This window comes from Cyanistes caeruleus, chromosome 1 (assembly GCF_971803275.1).
Source record: "Cyanistes caeruleus chromosome 1, bCyaCae1.hap1.1, whole genome shotgun sequence".
Lineage (NCBI taxonomy): Eukaryota > Metazoa > Chordata > Aves > Passeriformes > Paridae > Cyanistes > Cyanistes caeruleus.
Genome location: NC_141701.1, coordinates 103,288,034 through 103,304,149, shown reverse-complemented (window position 1 = coordinate 103,304,149; position 16,116 = coordinate 103,288,034). Strand labels below are relative to the sequence as shown.

Here is a 16,116-nt window from a genome sequence, read left to right as displayed (position 1 = left end):
CTGGAAAGAGTACTGGTCTGTTTTTCACCTCCCATCTCTCTCACATAAGCTTCAGCTCCTGCTGGAAAGATGGCTCAAGTGCTCTTGCAACTCTTCCAGCCACATTAAGAGAAATCAAACTAGTGCTGTTCTGCCTTAGTATCTGGGATTGGGGTAGGGTCCTTTGAAGCAGTATCATCAGCCATCCTTATTTCATCACAACCTGCTTACCCATCAGTTTAGTGACTATCTTCTATATTAACCTAATTCCTAAACAAATGACATTTAGCTAGCACCAGATTTTATGTCGTTCACAAATCATCAGGAAGGAGAGCTCTAAGCCTAAAACCAGTGTTTGAAACTCCTTACCTTCATTTTTGTCAGCATCCAACAAATTCTGAAACTCTGTATGAAATATCTCCAGGTGTTTTTCGATAAGTACTTGCTCACACTTTCGTGCTAACTCATCTTGTGTGCTCTCATGGAGATACACCTGAACTCTACGCTGTTCCTCAAGAAGGCGAGCTTCAGCCTACAGAAACACAGAGATAAACATGAAACCTGCAGGGAAGGCAGAACACGAATCCAACAACAGAAAACAGGTGACTGTTCAGAAAATTCTTCTAGAAAACAAAAACAAGCAAACCTCTCTCTAGTTCGGTGTTATGGGCCACCTACTTAAACAGATCTTTTTCCAGGAATCATAATACACATTTGGAATTGATGTTTATGTTGATGAAAATACTATGTGCTGTTTAAATGGCAGGGGAGAATCACAGCAAGACTGTTTTCCTGCTGCTTGTGAATAAGGAGTTTACAGATAGAAATCTGCTGTCAGAAAAAGAGAAAGCCGCTGACATGAGATGCTGACAGTTTTAGGATCAGCAAGCTCTCCAGCTAGAAGGTAGTTTTGTTTAAGACAAACATGAATGTATTTCATGGCTCCACAAAACTAAAAGGCAGGAAACTGCAATTTAACACTATGCCCATGACAAATTTATTTGAACGTTCTCATCTACATTCTTACACAGAAAACCTTGCCCATAAACTACAATCATTTAAATTATACTAGCATTTAATTTGGCATATGAAATGCTACATATGCATATCTTCCTGGCAAGCTAAAATTCTAAATGTCACTGAAGGAACAGAACTTATGCCAAAATGTAAAACTGAAATTGTTTACATAACAGTTACCTCTATTTTGTTTGAAAAAGTGTTAAGGATTCGCATTACAAACCATTGTAATTCCAGCACATTATTAGGGACCAAGGGTGTATATGTCCTCTTATCAGTCCAAATTATTTAAATTAACAACATCATCAAGAAAATGGAATTAGGTTAATTCATTTTCCTAGTTTGCCAAAGTAACAAGTAAGCATGAAAGATCATATTCTGGACAATAAAAAAGGAACAGTTACACTGCAAGTGCACTGCATCATAGGTGCCCAGCTTTAAATCATCTCAGCTACTGTTAACTTCACTCACTCTGTAATGATTTTGCACTTAGGTCTTGTGAAATGGTCCTGGGATTACTGTCTGCTAGAGCTAAATCAGGACTGATCAAAATATAGGAAATGAAATCAGCAATTTGAGAAGGAATATAAGCTTCAGCTCCAGAGTACTTGCCAGTTTCTTACCAGTAAGGAATTACCATCAACTTTCTCACTGACAGCAAATAGCAGGAAATCTTTCTTATGAACACTGGAACAACTTATCCTGTATTTAACTGATTCTGTATTTCTGTAGCTCAGGAAATTCCACCGCTTCTAATGCTGCTTCTTAAAATATCCTTACACCTTCACTTTTAATGTTAACAGTCAACTCTCATTGTGAGCTCTTTTATGAAAATAAATATTTACTCTTACTTCATATTTCCTTATACTCTCTGTTTTTTTTTCTGGTGCTCTTTTAACTCCATTTTCTTTTTAAAGTCACATTTCAGAAACAAGGGAAAAATAATCAGTTCACACAACAGTATCTTCACTTGTTTCAACTATAAAGATGAAAAGTTCAGTGTAAGACTATAATTCAAGGGATAGTCTTAAGAAGCACTGACCTTTTTCCCTACAGCACATCAGGCTATGCCAGCTTTACTCATGAGTTCTGGCCTGAGAAGAAAAATTCACAGTCCTTCTAAACTCAGTAAATCTGCCTATATAGCTATATACACACACTAGTTAAGATTTCATTGACTATTCTACAAGACACTACCACAATTCTACTGTAACCCGGTAACAGTCATGCTACAGTGGTGTGCCCTAGGGTACTCCAAGATTTCTTTTTATTTTGCAATGCTATTTACTGACAGACAGAACTCGAAGTATAGTGCTCCAGTGAGAATGTCAAGTAAGTATACTAACAGCTGATGACTCCATCCACAGTTCATGCTTCCATCAGACTACTTGTAAAATCTTATAGCCACTAGTCTGTAAGGAGATGCCAAGAGTGCCCAAATGGCTGATGTATTAATTTCAGCAGATACATAAGGCTACACACTTTCCTGATGAACATTTCCTCTGCTGTCTGCTAACTTTGTATGTGCTTTCATCTTCAACATCAGCTTCAAGCAAAGCAAGTTGCTGTTTTGTGGCTTTCTGAAGCATTCAGGATTGTTTGGGGTACTAATAAGTTGTTTCTACTTGCCAGTAATCTCTAGTTCTTGAAATAGCAATGACCTTGAGACAGCTTCTTACTGTCCTGTACCAAGGAAATCTGGATGAGCCAGTCATTCAGGTTCTGAATGACTGAAATTTCCTTACTTTCTCTTTATACATATATTAGGATGAAAGATAAAACAAGAACTTGAAAGGGAAGTAGCAAAAAATAATTAATTCAAAAACAGAAAAGTAAACATAGGTTGGTCTGGTAATTCTTGGGAAACTACTAAAGGCATAATTCCTTTTACTGTGTTATTTCTAGGATTTCCCCTCCCATCCTTTTTTTTTCTTTTTGCGTAACTCATTGCCTTTAATGCCAAGAAAGGATGTATTCTGTGGTAAAAAGCATTCCACAAAGAATACTGCAGGGAGGGATGTGTATCCATATATTACCCGAAAAGCTCTCTTATTTTTTAACTAAGATGAAAGGGAATAAACAAGCAGCAACTAAGAAAGTGAAGAAATGTGCTGAGAACAGATATATAAAGCAACACTTGTCCAAGGTGGAAGATGATTCTATCCACTACTGTGTCAGTAAGACTGACCTAATAACCAGGCTAGAAATAGCCAGTGTTTATCCTGCTTGCTCTCAGTTGCCCAGTCTGGGATCCCCAAAACCAGACACAAATTAAGAATTTAGATCTGGCCTCTGTTGATAAGAAGTACTATATAGGGGTTCATGACACTAAAGTATCCTGAGAGAATTAAAGCTAATTAATGATGTATTTCCTTAGCCAGCTTGCTCAGAAAGGTATTTCAATAAACGTGTCAACATACTTTTTTTTGTACAGGAATGGTAAACTTGTGGTTTTAAAGCAGAATTATTGTTTTGGTGTCTTGAAGTCTAAAAAAAAAATTTGAATTTACTTTAACTAAATCTTCTCTTTTGACTGTTCAGAAAGTTACATAATTTCACTGCACTCACTGAAAAGCAGGAAGGAGAAAAACTTCAGACCAGAGAAATACAGAAGCAAATCACTACAGGGAAAACCAGCTGTTTCTGAAAAATAACCATCACTTTAAGAAACTGATAATAAAAGCCTAAAATTTATATTCCTTTACCGCTAAAAAAATATGTATCCAGAAAAACAAAAATCACAAAGCAGATTAAGTAATTTACCTTCTTCATGTACTCTGTAACTGGGTTCTGTTGCAAGAATTCAGTACTTTCTCGTGTATAAAATCTCTCTGTGTCAGCTAGGAACTGAGATTCGAAGGATTCTTTATAGACTGTTAGTGTAGGTCCTTTTGCAAATGCATCATCTTCATTCAGCCCCAGCTCCACTAAAGGGAAAAACCACAACCAAACAAAAAAGACCAAGAAATGACAAAATTGTTTTTTATGAAGCGGTCTCCTGCAATTAAACAAGGACACTCCTCCTAACTTAGATTAAAGCAATCAATTGGGACTGTATCAGCACCACTTTTAAAAAAGTACATTGATTTTGCATTTAAAAAAGTATCAGTACAAGACATTACTAATATCAACTACACTTTTAGATACATTTCTTAAATGTAAGATTACAGGACTTGGAAAACTTCACTATCTTAAATACTAGTCCAAATTCTCCTTTCATTTTTCTCCTCTTGAGAGTTCCAGGTTATATGCTTTTGCTTTTATTAATGAAACTAGTCAGCAATTTGGATGGCAATGCTCTCAATATTATGCAAAAGGGAAAAAGCAACCCCACTCTGCTATGTAAGCTATCATCCTTCCTCATTTCTAAATTTAGCTCCTTAGTAACTGATTTGTAAACAATGAACACTCTTGTCTATCAGTTGCACTCTCAAGTTTTACAAATATGGTATAATCAATTGTTCTTGTATAAAGTATTGGTAAAAATGTGAAGTTAGCAATACATAACTGCATTTATGTTACTGTAAAAAAAAATCTTTACTGGACATCTGAGAAGGTGGGATGTTACTTCTGGGCTCTGATAGGGTACATAAATTTATTTATTTTTAAGAAAGTAATGGAATCTTAAAGAAATCACATTTACCATAGGATTGTACAACTCCACTGATCAGCCTTGTATTGATAGTTTCACCATTTCTTTCCTTTTCAATCAATTTCAACACTGCATTTGTTACCTTAGAAAACAGGGATTAAAAGTTAAGTTAAGCACAGAGAAAGCAGCTGGTAGATCAAGCACCATACTTAATTGGGAGTGTATTTCCATATTCAAGAGAAGTCAGGTACCTTGAGAACAACATTTAAGGAGATCTGAACATTTAAAGCTCCTACAGAGAATGATACATCCTTGAGTTATACAACAAAATTACAGTCTGATTAGTGGCAAGGTGTATATGGATATTAAAGTGCTTTGTACTTTTATTTCAGAAAAACACCTTCTAAGCCAAAATCCTCTTTGTTTCCTACCTGAAATACAGAGCACTGTAGCAAGATCTGAACTAACCACCTGTTCTTTGGACAAATAATCTGCTGCAAGTACTTCATCATGAAGTACTGGTAAGAAGGGAAATCAACATATACATGTACCTAAAAATTGTGATGGAACGCCTTGTTTCATATTGTGCCGATTCACAAATTTTAAACATTTGGCTGACCTCAGTCTCCCACACATCAATGTAAATGTAACAGCTCACAATAACATTAGGAGAGACCAAAATCCCAGGCTGTCACTATCTGTTCTCATCCAATCTTGCCTCCCAAACCTGAAGACATGACTGTCATCAGCCTGTACTCCTGCCTAGTTTAGCAACCACTAAAATTGCTACTTCAAGTCCCCTTTAGCTTTTTTAAGAAAAGCCAAAAGTTCTCTCAGCAGAGAGATAACAGAACAGTCTTGGTATCAAGGTTCAATCACATACACAAAGGCCTACTCCTTCAAATATTTATATATTTTTTTTAATTTTTTTTTTTTTAGTATCACAAAAGGAGAAGCAGAAAGCTTTCTTTTATTTTCCAGGTCTGTGCACACCCCCACCCCCCCACCCCCTTCCCACTCCTTGAAGCTCCTTACTAACAATATATGAAATTAACCCTAGAAAATAACACTGTAGTTGTAATATAGTAATGCATATACCTGCTTATTTAATGGCCTGAATAAGCAGTCTCTCCAGGTCACCAAGGCAAGCTAGAGGTAAAAGAAGGGAGAAGAAAGATGGAATAATGAAAATATTTACATATACACATATACATGTAGGGTAACTCCCTTTAATGAAAGCTGATGTAGTATGCTAACCAATCAGAACTTCTAACATTATATTTTGGCACACACATTTTTCAAGCAATGAGATTGTTTCACATTGAAATTATAACCGGATTTACCAGTAACTTTACTAGGTTGTTCCTTTTTCTACCAGGGGATCCACTGCCAACTCTGGAAATTAACAAAACCCAGTGTGTGTTACTTTGAAAACATGCAGCTTTTTTTGTTGGCAGTTTCCAAGCAGACATAGTCCCTTAGCATTAGGCTACTAAAGTTAAGAGGAAGAGAACTAAGGATACCAACTGTTTTTCTACCATATGCAAGATTATTTTAGTGAAGCAGGAAAATAGCACAGCACTTTCCTAATGCTTTACCAGTAAGGACAGTAATTATCTGTTATTTTAAAAAAGTCCTTTTAGTTACCTGAGATACAGAAGTTCTGTTAAGTTCTTATTTATATTACTTCACATTAAAAATAGTTATCAAAATCACATATCAATCTTTTGTAACTACCGAAATCACTTACACTAAGAACCAAAGGTTGTCTGAATCTTAGCTTGGATGCTAAAAAGTTTGTGGAAATGTACTGAAGTAACCAGAAAAAAAAAATACTATTTACTGCTTTATTTGGTGTTTGAAATGCTTGGCTGAATTCTAAGCGGGATGATAAGGCCACACTGAGGCACAGAGGTAACACTAAGCAGCAAATATTCAGACACAGACAACCCTCAGTAGTCTACTACTGGAAATCCCAAGACATACAAGGCAGATTAAACATCTCACAGACTTAGACCTTTGGAATTTTTACAAATATACTGGGGTAGGAGTAGGGAAAGGAAGGAGAATGCCACATTGCCCACTTCTTCAAAACTTCTATGAACCTCCTGCAAGATTCAAGGAGTGATCTGCAGGATGATAATGCAAACATTGCAGATGGGATGGACAAATCACTCACTTCAAAAAGCTACTTACTGAGTAAATTTCATATATTCCTTTACGACCTTCATCGCACTCACGACGAACCCAATGTCGATTGAGGTAGGCACATATCCCATTCAGTACTTTGCTTGAAAACCTATAATCTTCCCACTGTTGAGTGTAGAATTTCAGCACACTCTCATCCATCAAATCTTCACCATCCTGAAATTACAAGTTTGCCAGTACTGTTGTGCAATCTTAAGGTACAATCAAGACATATGAGGGTATGTATAATATGTGTAATATGGGTATGTGTAACTGTGTAATAATTCTATACCATGCAATATATTTAAAGGAAATATACTGCTAATACATTTAGTTCTACATTAATAAAGCACAAAGCCAGTAAGAGATTTTGAAATTAAAAGGCTGGGGAAAAAATGCACAGCACAGATATAGCTCCAGAAGACATCCCTATCCCTCTGGATGCAAAACAACATCCAGCTCTATTGGTAGTTTATTTATTAAACTAAAATAAAGGCTACCATCAGGCATTTTCAACATGAGAGGCATCCACTTTTTCAGTATTCCTAATATGCTGGTTAATTGCTTGGAAAGTCTAGCTATTCTTGCTCAAGTATAGGACAGCTTAAGATGTCATGTAACATTACTTCTATAAAACAGAGGAATGCTGTTTCAGCTTGAAGAGGAAAAGCAGCAGGAACAGGTACAAGCTTAGGGACTGATCAATGTCTGAGGTAAAGCAAACAAAACATTCTAATGGCTACAGAGACAAAAGTACATTTTAAGATCATTGCATTTACTTGCAGTGGCTGCATACAGCTCTAGGCTTGTTGATACAGCTTTTCTCCTAACCCCAGTTTATGTTACTACAAGTGCATATTGATCTCATAACCCATCTTACCTTAAGGAGATTTGTCAAGTAGTTCTTCAGGAATTCTTTTAGCCGTTTGTACAATTCCAAGCCAACAAACTGAGCACCTCCAGGTGTCTGGCCCTTTTTCGATTTAGAAGGAGGTACTCCAGCTCCCCGTGCTTGATTAGACTGGTGTACACTGGTACAGTAGTTATAAACGTGACTGACAGGAAAGTTAAGGAATACATTTGCCACCGTAAGACATTAAAAATACAATGAAAAACAATGTTAATTTCAGTAAGCTATTATTTATACAACTGTGAATGACTTAAACATAATGCACAACAAGATGCACTAGCCCACGTCAAATCAAACCACAGCTAAGAAAATTAAGTAATTTTCAGCAGAATTATCTGCAGCAAAATTGTGTCAGACTGCTGAGGGCACTGCAAGTACTTACGCCAACATTAAATTTCTTTAATGCTCACTTAACAAGACCACCAAAAAAACAAAGCAGTGGAACCTGCTGATAAGATTATTTAAATGGAATTTATTTGATCTATTATATTGGTCTTCTACAAATACATAGGCTTTCATTTGAACTGAAAGAAATTTCAATAGTAGCCTCAAGAAACATTAACTAGTTGAAAACTCAAGAGAATATTTTTGCATTCCTTCAAACAGCATCCTCTATAAAAGATTTGGCCACTTAAGACTAGCACAAGCTGGACAAACCTGGAAAGCAACAATGGTGACACACCATTGTTTAACACACATTTTTAACACACACATTTAAATGCACACTGTAAGATAAGATTCACTAAAACCCAATTGCAGGCTAAAAGTTAATCCCAAAATGTCAGTGTAGAATCACTGAATTTGAAATAGAGTTGTTTAGATTAGAAAAGACTTCAGAGAACAACCATTAATATAGCACCGCCAAGTCCACCACTAAATCATCTCCCTGATCACCATATCTTAAGGGCCTTTTAAATACCTCCAGTGACATTGATTCCACCTGGGCATATCATTCCAATGCAGGACAATGCTTATAGTAAAGTAAGTTTCCTAAAATCCAACCTTCTCTTTTGATGCAACTTAGGGCCATTTCCTCTTGTCCTCGTTACATGGGAGAAGGGGATGACCCTCACCTTGCTACGGCCTCCTTTCAGGTAGTTGTAGGGAGCAGTAAGGTCCTTTTCTCCAGGCTAAACACACCCGGCTCCCTCAGCCTCTCCTCATCAGCCTTGTGCTCCAGACCCTTCATCAGCTCCACTGCCAATCTCTGGACATGCTCTGGCCCCTCAATGTCTCTCCTGTTGTGAGAAGCCCAGAACTAGACACAGGATTCAAAGTGCTGAGTAAAGAAAGACAATCTGCTGCCCCGGCCCTACTGGCCACCCTATTGCTGATCCAGGCCAAGATGCCATTGGCCTTTTGGGCCACCTGGGCACAGCTGGCTCATATTCAGACAGCTGTCAAATAGCACCTCCAGTTCCTTTCCCATGGGGAAGTTTTCCAGCCACTCTTCCCCTGACCTGTAGCACTGCCTGGGGTTGTTTTGGTTGAAGTGCTTGACCCAACACTTTACCCTGCTGAACCTCGTACCATGTGCCTTAGCTCACTGGTCCTACCTCTTTGGACTCCTCTGAAGAGCCTACCCACACTCCAGCAGATCAGCACTCTCACCCAACGTGGTACCCTCTGCCAAATGATTGAGGGTGCACTTGATCCCCTTTTCCCAGTCACTGCTGAAGAAATGAAACAGAACTGGCTCCAGCACTGAGCCCTTGGGAAGAAGGCTTGTGAATGGCTGCCTGCTTGTTGCTTGTGCTGTATGCATTCTTACAGATACGCTTGGTTGGGCTGTTGATCCCACCACCTTTTTTTTCGGCTAGAAGACCTAATTCCAATGTGACCAGGGAATTCTGTGGCTCCTCACAAGTGACCCCTATTTCTTTGCCACCATATGGATCTCCATCGCCTACCTCCACTGAGATACCAGATTGAAGGACCTCACTAGCAGACCATCCCTCAAATATTGGCATGCTCCCCCCTGGTTTTACCTCCTTTCCTTTTCAAATCTAGTTTTAAGCTTTCTCTAAGCCTGGAAACTCTGGTATCTACAAAGATACTTTCCTCTTTTGGAGACAGGTATACCATGTCTGTCACTAGCAGACCTAGTGTCATATAAACTTAGCCCTGATAAAATTCTGGCACTGATACCAGGCTCAGAGCCAAGTATTGATCTGCCAGCTCTTCCTGTTTCTTCCTTCACCATTCCTTGTAACTGGAAAGAGAAAGGTGAAAACTGCTTCAGCTTCTGATCTCTTAACCTGTCATCCCAAGTCCCTGAAGTGTCTCTTGATTACCTTGAGAGTTCTTGTTGCAACTTCACTGCTGTCTACCTGAAAAATCTGAGAACTGTCCCAGGGTAGGAAGTTTGCTCTTTACATCTTTAAGCCAGGTATCAGAGAGGCAGCAGATGATCCTAGCAAGTGGCAGCAATATTTTTTCCTCATACTGCTACAGCCTGGAAGACTTTCTGTAACTGGTAATGTAACATTTCAAGAACACATTCTGTTTTCTCATCTAAAAAACTCAAATATTCAGAATTCTGCCAAAGTAGTAAGTGAAAGTCACATTGCCCCAAACACTTCAAATAAGAAGGCATCCTTAAAGAAGCTGCATTTCCACAAGCAAGAAAAATAAACCAGCTAGGTACCACTCAAATTTAACTTGATGAGGACTCAGATCTGACAACAAAAATCACCCTAATGATTCACACAAACAATCAGCCAACAGGAATGAAGCTACTGAGCACACACTCTCCTACTGACAGTCCAAGGACAGGCTTTTGAGTCACATCCTTGTAAAACACTGTATTAACCAATCCAGAAGGTTTAATTTGGCTTTGTGTTTTCACAGAATCTCTAGGTTGGAAGAGACCGTCAGGATCATTGAGTCCAACCCATGCACTAACACCACCTCAACTAAACCATGGCACTGAGTGCCACATCCAGTCATTTTTTAAACACATTCAGTGACAGTGTCTCCACCACCTGCTCAGGCAGACCATTCCAGTACTTCATCACTCAACACAAGTGGACCCAGCTTTAACCACTAGACAGGTTGCCTCCACAGCACAACACAAATTAGGAAATTTATATTGCAGAGACTTGACTTTTGTCTTCCCCTTCACAAAGTCCAGCACAACAAAATGGGAAGACATCAACACAATTAAATACCAAGAGAATTATAAACCACAAATATATGATGCATTACAGTCATTATAAAAAGATTTGCTTCTAAGTAGTAAAGCTCAGGAAGAAAATTGTCTCCAAATATCCAATTAACTTCCTTGTAATTAATTTTATAAAACACTTCACAGACAAAGCATACCCTTAAACTGGGTTTAATGATCATGACCCTGCATGCCGTCACGAGCAAGGCTCAGAGTCTTCATATCAAACTGCAAGGAAAGCCTACTCACAGTCTATATTTACATGTTTGTTCAGAAAGTCACTGCATTCTGTGCAAAGAAGTAGTGCTCTTCGCCTAAGATTACCCTGTGTTGAAAATACACAGCCTACATTTATTTCTTATCTGTTAGCTCATCCAGATGTCAGTAACCAAATTTCCACTGATGTCAACCAATAACATAAAGCCTTAATTTGTATTGAATTGAAGCAATTGAACTTTTAATCAGCCTTTTAATCAGACACTGATTTCCTGGACGTTAATGATTTCTTTCACCTCCTAGTTATTTATTTGTTCAAATTTCCTGGCACTGTTGCTACTTTTACTATCTACATTTTGATTTCAGAATTCCCTGTTCAAGTGAAGAACACCACACAGCACAAGCATTTTCCTTCTTTTTCTTGCTACAAACAAGGAAAGCAAGTTTACCCCACAGGTTAATTTTAAAATAGCTAATATATAAATTTCTCTAGATTGTTTATGGAAAACCTCTCCATCATTATACTAGGAATTTAGGGTTCATTCATAAACACCCCCTTGACAGTCTTGTCTCTTTATTCCCCTAACTCTCCTATCCCAAGTGGTTTTGAGCAAGCCTGAAAATATGAAAATTGTCCAGATGAATGGTAATTCTTGCAATTTCGAGAGTACTGCCTGACAAAAACATTCTATTCATCTCTACAAGCAATCACAACAGACTTCAGAAAAAGAAAAGGCCAAGATTAGAAGACATAAGCCTTTTTCTTACCCCATACATTTTACTATTAAACCCAGGATTCTCTGTAAAGTAAACAAAGAGAGTGAGACCTTTTGTCCATGAGTGACAGTAATCATTTCAGAGCTTCAATTCCAGTAATGCTCATCTTTACCTTTTATTCTGGCTGGAGATTTGCTAGCCAAAGGGTCCAAGACAGTACTTTTGAAGTGCTCTTGTTCCATTGTTCCATGCAAGTCAAACTGAAGTTAGTTTGCCCATGCAGAAGGCAGTTTGCAAGTGTAACTCTTTGACATATTCTACATAAAGCATGCTCTCTCACACTTTGTTTACAAGCTGTCCCCCCATCTGCTAGAGCCAGCCACTGACAGAAAAAGTGACATATTCAAAACAAAATCAGATTTGTGCTGCTTACAACAAAGTGTATGACAGTCCATCTGAGAATCACAAGGGGAATGCTATGAAAAGAATTCTTAGTTGCAGAAGGCAAAATAAATCCCTCAATGCTTTGTATGCTGGAAGCTATATACATATGCAAACAGCTACCAGGAAACATTTTCAGGGGCGTTTGCACAATTCTGTATAGCAATTTGCTTATCATAACAAGCAGTGAAGTTAATTCATCAATAGAAAAGTTTGAACCACAGTGAAGCTGTGCTGAAGCTTTGGGCTCCTGAACTTCAGATTTGGCCAAGCAGACAAACTATCCACAGGAGGAACTGATCAAGATCAATCTTCTCTAAGCTCTACACCTTCTCTACAGTGAAGGTGAAATCTAATTTACTTGTCTAAAGTAAATTTGAGGCGGAACACTGCAAGAAAGTTTATGAAATAATTCAGCATTGTGATGGTCAAGATGAAAAATATTTTTCCGAACTTTATTCTTCTCCTGAAGTCTTCACAGCAAAAAATAGCCAAAGACAAATTAATTTTACCACCTCTGTCATCAATATAATTTACACTACTTTTGACAGCCTTGGCTCAGTTTCTAAAGATGGGCAACAGAAAAAAACCACCAAAAAACCCATGCTGCCACACCCTAATGGATTTAAGGCCTTGTATAAGGATCACTTCCACTGAAGGAAATAGTCCTAACACACAATTTAGCTGGAGAGCTTACTTGCCAACTAGTTTCCAGTAGCATAGGAGTTCATGCATTCAGTCACATGGACTGGGGAAGTAACCAACACTAAAACCAACTGTGGCCCCTTGTCCCCAAACCCTTTGGTGAGCAGATCTGAACTTCTGTGTCCACACTGGGGAAGTGAAACAGGCTCTTTCAGCAGCACTGCATACATTTTTTGAGCAAGTATGACAACAAAACACAAGTTGAGCATGCTGCAGTCAACTATAATCTACTGTCTGCCCTTGAAAAGTACTGAAGTACTCCATATAGGTTTTTTCCTCTGGAAACAACTTCAAACCAAAGTTATATAAGAAAAATTATCAGTTTTGTAACTCAACACACAACAAGAAAGCACTCAGACTCTACACTGATGAGTATAAATCACTGAGCTTTGTGTGATTCTTAAAGTTTTTAAAAGAAAACAGTTCTGTTGAGGCAGTAACTGATTCACTATTCACCAGCACAGCTAGGTCCCCAGACTTCTTCCATTTTGCTATGAAAAATTCACATAACTGGAAGAAGTCTGCATGAGGAACAGGTATGTAAAATTAAAGAAACTGAAAGGGAAGCAGAATTAACACAACACAGCAGAAAACTGAAGTGCAGAGATGCCCACAACAAAAAAACAAGCCGAACAACTGTTCAATCGCAATTTCTCTCTCATTACTTCTAGTCTCCTTATATCCTTATAAAGATCAGTTTTAGGCATAAATTTGCTATTTCACAGACCTTAAACAGCAATTAACTTCATGCTCAGCAGCTGGCCTACAGGACTAAATTGAGATTAGTTCCACTTTTGTCAAAAATCTGTGTTTTCCTAGATTAGACCAAAGGCATGCAAGAATATCATATAGAGTAACTGAAAACACTAATAGGAAAATTGCTAGGGAAGATTATAGAAGCTTTGTATTATTGTAGAATCACTTCTAATACAAACAACACAGCTTATTATATTTACTAAAGAACAGCTTTACATATTTTCCTCAAAATTAAAGCCATTCAAGTCCTGTTGAAATCCAGAAGACTAGTCTGGATTACCCCAGACTTAGGCTGCTAAGAGAACTGGACATGCTTATATGACTTTAATGTTTTGTGAGTCAAATGGATGAAGAAATTTTCCATGAGTTTATGAAGTTATGAGGTTGTCAAAAACCAATCATTTTTTAGAACAAGTGCTTTGAGCACTCACTTTAGCTTTGTGAGGAGTAGCAGTAGAACAAACACCCCAGAAACCTTAATTCTTTTCAGGGAGGTATCAGAAGGAGATTTTATGTATGTTCAGTTCATCATCCAGTAAGTAAGGGTTACCCCCACAAACAATTCAGAGAAAACAAACAAAATTAAGATCCTGTACTCAACCCCACACATTCACCACTTGTGCTAAAAACTGATTAAGCTATTAAGTTTTAATTGATACATTTATGTCTTTAGGTTTGCTACAACTGCTATGCTAAATTACTCCATTTGAGACAAACCATTTTAGTCAGGGAAGGACCGAGGCAAGAGACTGAGGAGCTATTACAACATCAGCCATGCAGCTGCTATGAAAATCCAGTCATAACTCAGCTCAAACACGTTTCTACAAGTCTGAGGTCAGACACACTTTCAGCAAAAGCCATCTGAAGGCTAATAGATAACTTCTTGTTTCCCTCTCCACGGCATAAACTCAAGAAAAGCATTGCTTTACAAGGAAAACACAAAATTTCAAAGCCAAATGTATAAACAAAGTGTACAGTCTTTATGCCAGTGAGTCTAAGAAACTCCATTACTGAGGTTGCTTTGAAATTTCTTTCTCTGCATTGACAGAATTTGGTTCTGAACAGAACATTACTGGTTACTATAAAAAGCAAGTAGAACAGCAAGCAATCATTGTGGAAGAGTGCATAAAGAAAGGGAATGAGTGCACAAATATAAACATATTCTGCCCTTCTTTCAAGCTGAAGATGTAATCTTTGTAAATATACACAAATGCATACAATTACATGTACCTTTCCACACAAGAAAAAAATGTATTATGTACCCTTCAAACATGTCAACAAATACATTTAGTTCTATCTTCATGTTTCACACAAGCACTAACTGGAACATGAGAAGTCCTATGAAATAGGATATTGAATATATGCAGGACTAACACTAGCAGACAGAAGAGGCTGTCTTGATGTATCCAAAGCGACCTTAAACAACTTGACATTGAAGTGAAAGGATGGCTTGGAGTGACAGAATCTTAAGAGAAAGTGGAACAGTGTCTGAGATGTGAATAAAAAGTGCATCCTCTAACACCTCAGTATCTTTTCTGCTTAGAAAGAGCATAATAATCTGTTCAGAAAGAAAAAAACAAGAACATACCGTGCTGCCTGGTAACAACAGATTCATGTGATTAGAAAATAAAATATTTTCACAGTTTTAATATGCATCTGCTGATCTAAAATCCTACAAAAATACAGGAATTCAACAAGGAAAAAGATTGCAGTAGAAGCAACTACAAAAGACCTTGGCAAACAGATGCCAGGAAAAGGGCTTCATGGTTTTGCCTGGTCAACATATACTACTGGTGCTGAATCTACTCAAAGGAGACAAAAAAAAAAAAAAAAGTTAAATATATTTATACTTCCTATTTTACAGACAGATTATCCTGAATCATCTGGTATTTTTGAAGTGTTAGCATACTACACTTAATTATTTCATGTTCAACACAGTATTTTCCAATATCACTTGCTAACATGTGAGGAAAAGAAATAAAAATCCCATTTTATAAAATTACTACAGTAACCTTTTCTGATAAACAATTACTTATATTTGATCCAATGGATATTCAATATCTACCACTTTGTTAAAATAAGTGAACAAGACTGAATCACAATAGCAAGGCTTTTTCATAAAATAATGAAATGTGAGACAGAACAGCCTAGCTATTACCTATATTTGACAAACTTCAAGCAATTATTTTGAAAATATTTCCTAATGATGGCTAATACTGGAATAAAATAAGAAACACATTTTAAGATCCAATTTACTGGAGTAAAACTTCAGCAAATTTTAAGTCATAATAAATTCAGTCACTTTCTTCAAATTTCCCCATATGCCACGATAATGATGCCAATCAACTACTCAAATGTATTCTAGGAACCTGTTGAAATCAACTGTGTAATTTTTATATATATAACATTTGAAAGACTTTGAAAGCCAAC

At 37.4% G+C, this 16,116-nt stretch overlaps 1 protein-coding gene across 1 annotated transcript in view; it reads right to left on the bottom strand.

Annotated features, from left to right (window-relative positions):
- The window catches only part of CUL1 (cullin 1), a 54,041-nt gene that overhangs the window by 16,888 nt on the left and 21,037 nt on the right, over positions 1–16,116 (bottom strand). The window contains exons 3-8 of the mRNA XM_086845707.1: positions 7,656–7,830; positions 6,785–6,952; positions 5,687–5,737; positions 4,640–4,730; positions 3,760–3,923; positions 349–511 (exon numbers count right to left, since the gene is read on the bottom strand). Of these exons, the coding sequence (XP_086701833.1) occupies positions 349–511; positions 3,760–3,923; positions 4,640–4,730; positions 5,687–5,737; positions 6,785–6,952; positions 7,656–7,830 (812 nt within the window). The remainder of the gene's footprint in view (positions 1–348; positions 512–3,759; positions 3,924–4,639; positions 4,731–5,686; positions 5,738–6,784; positions 6,953–7,655; positions 7,831–16,116) is intronic.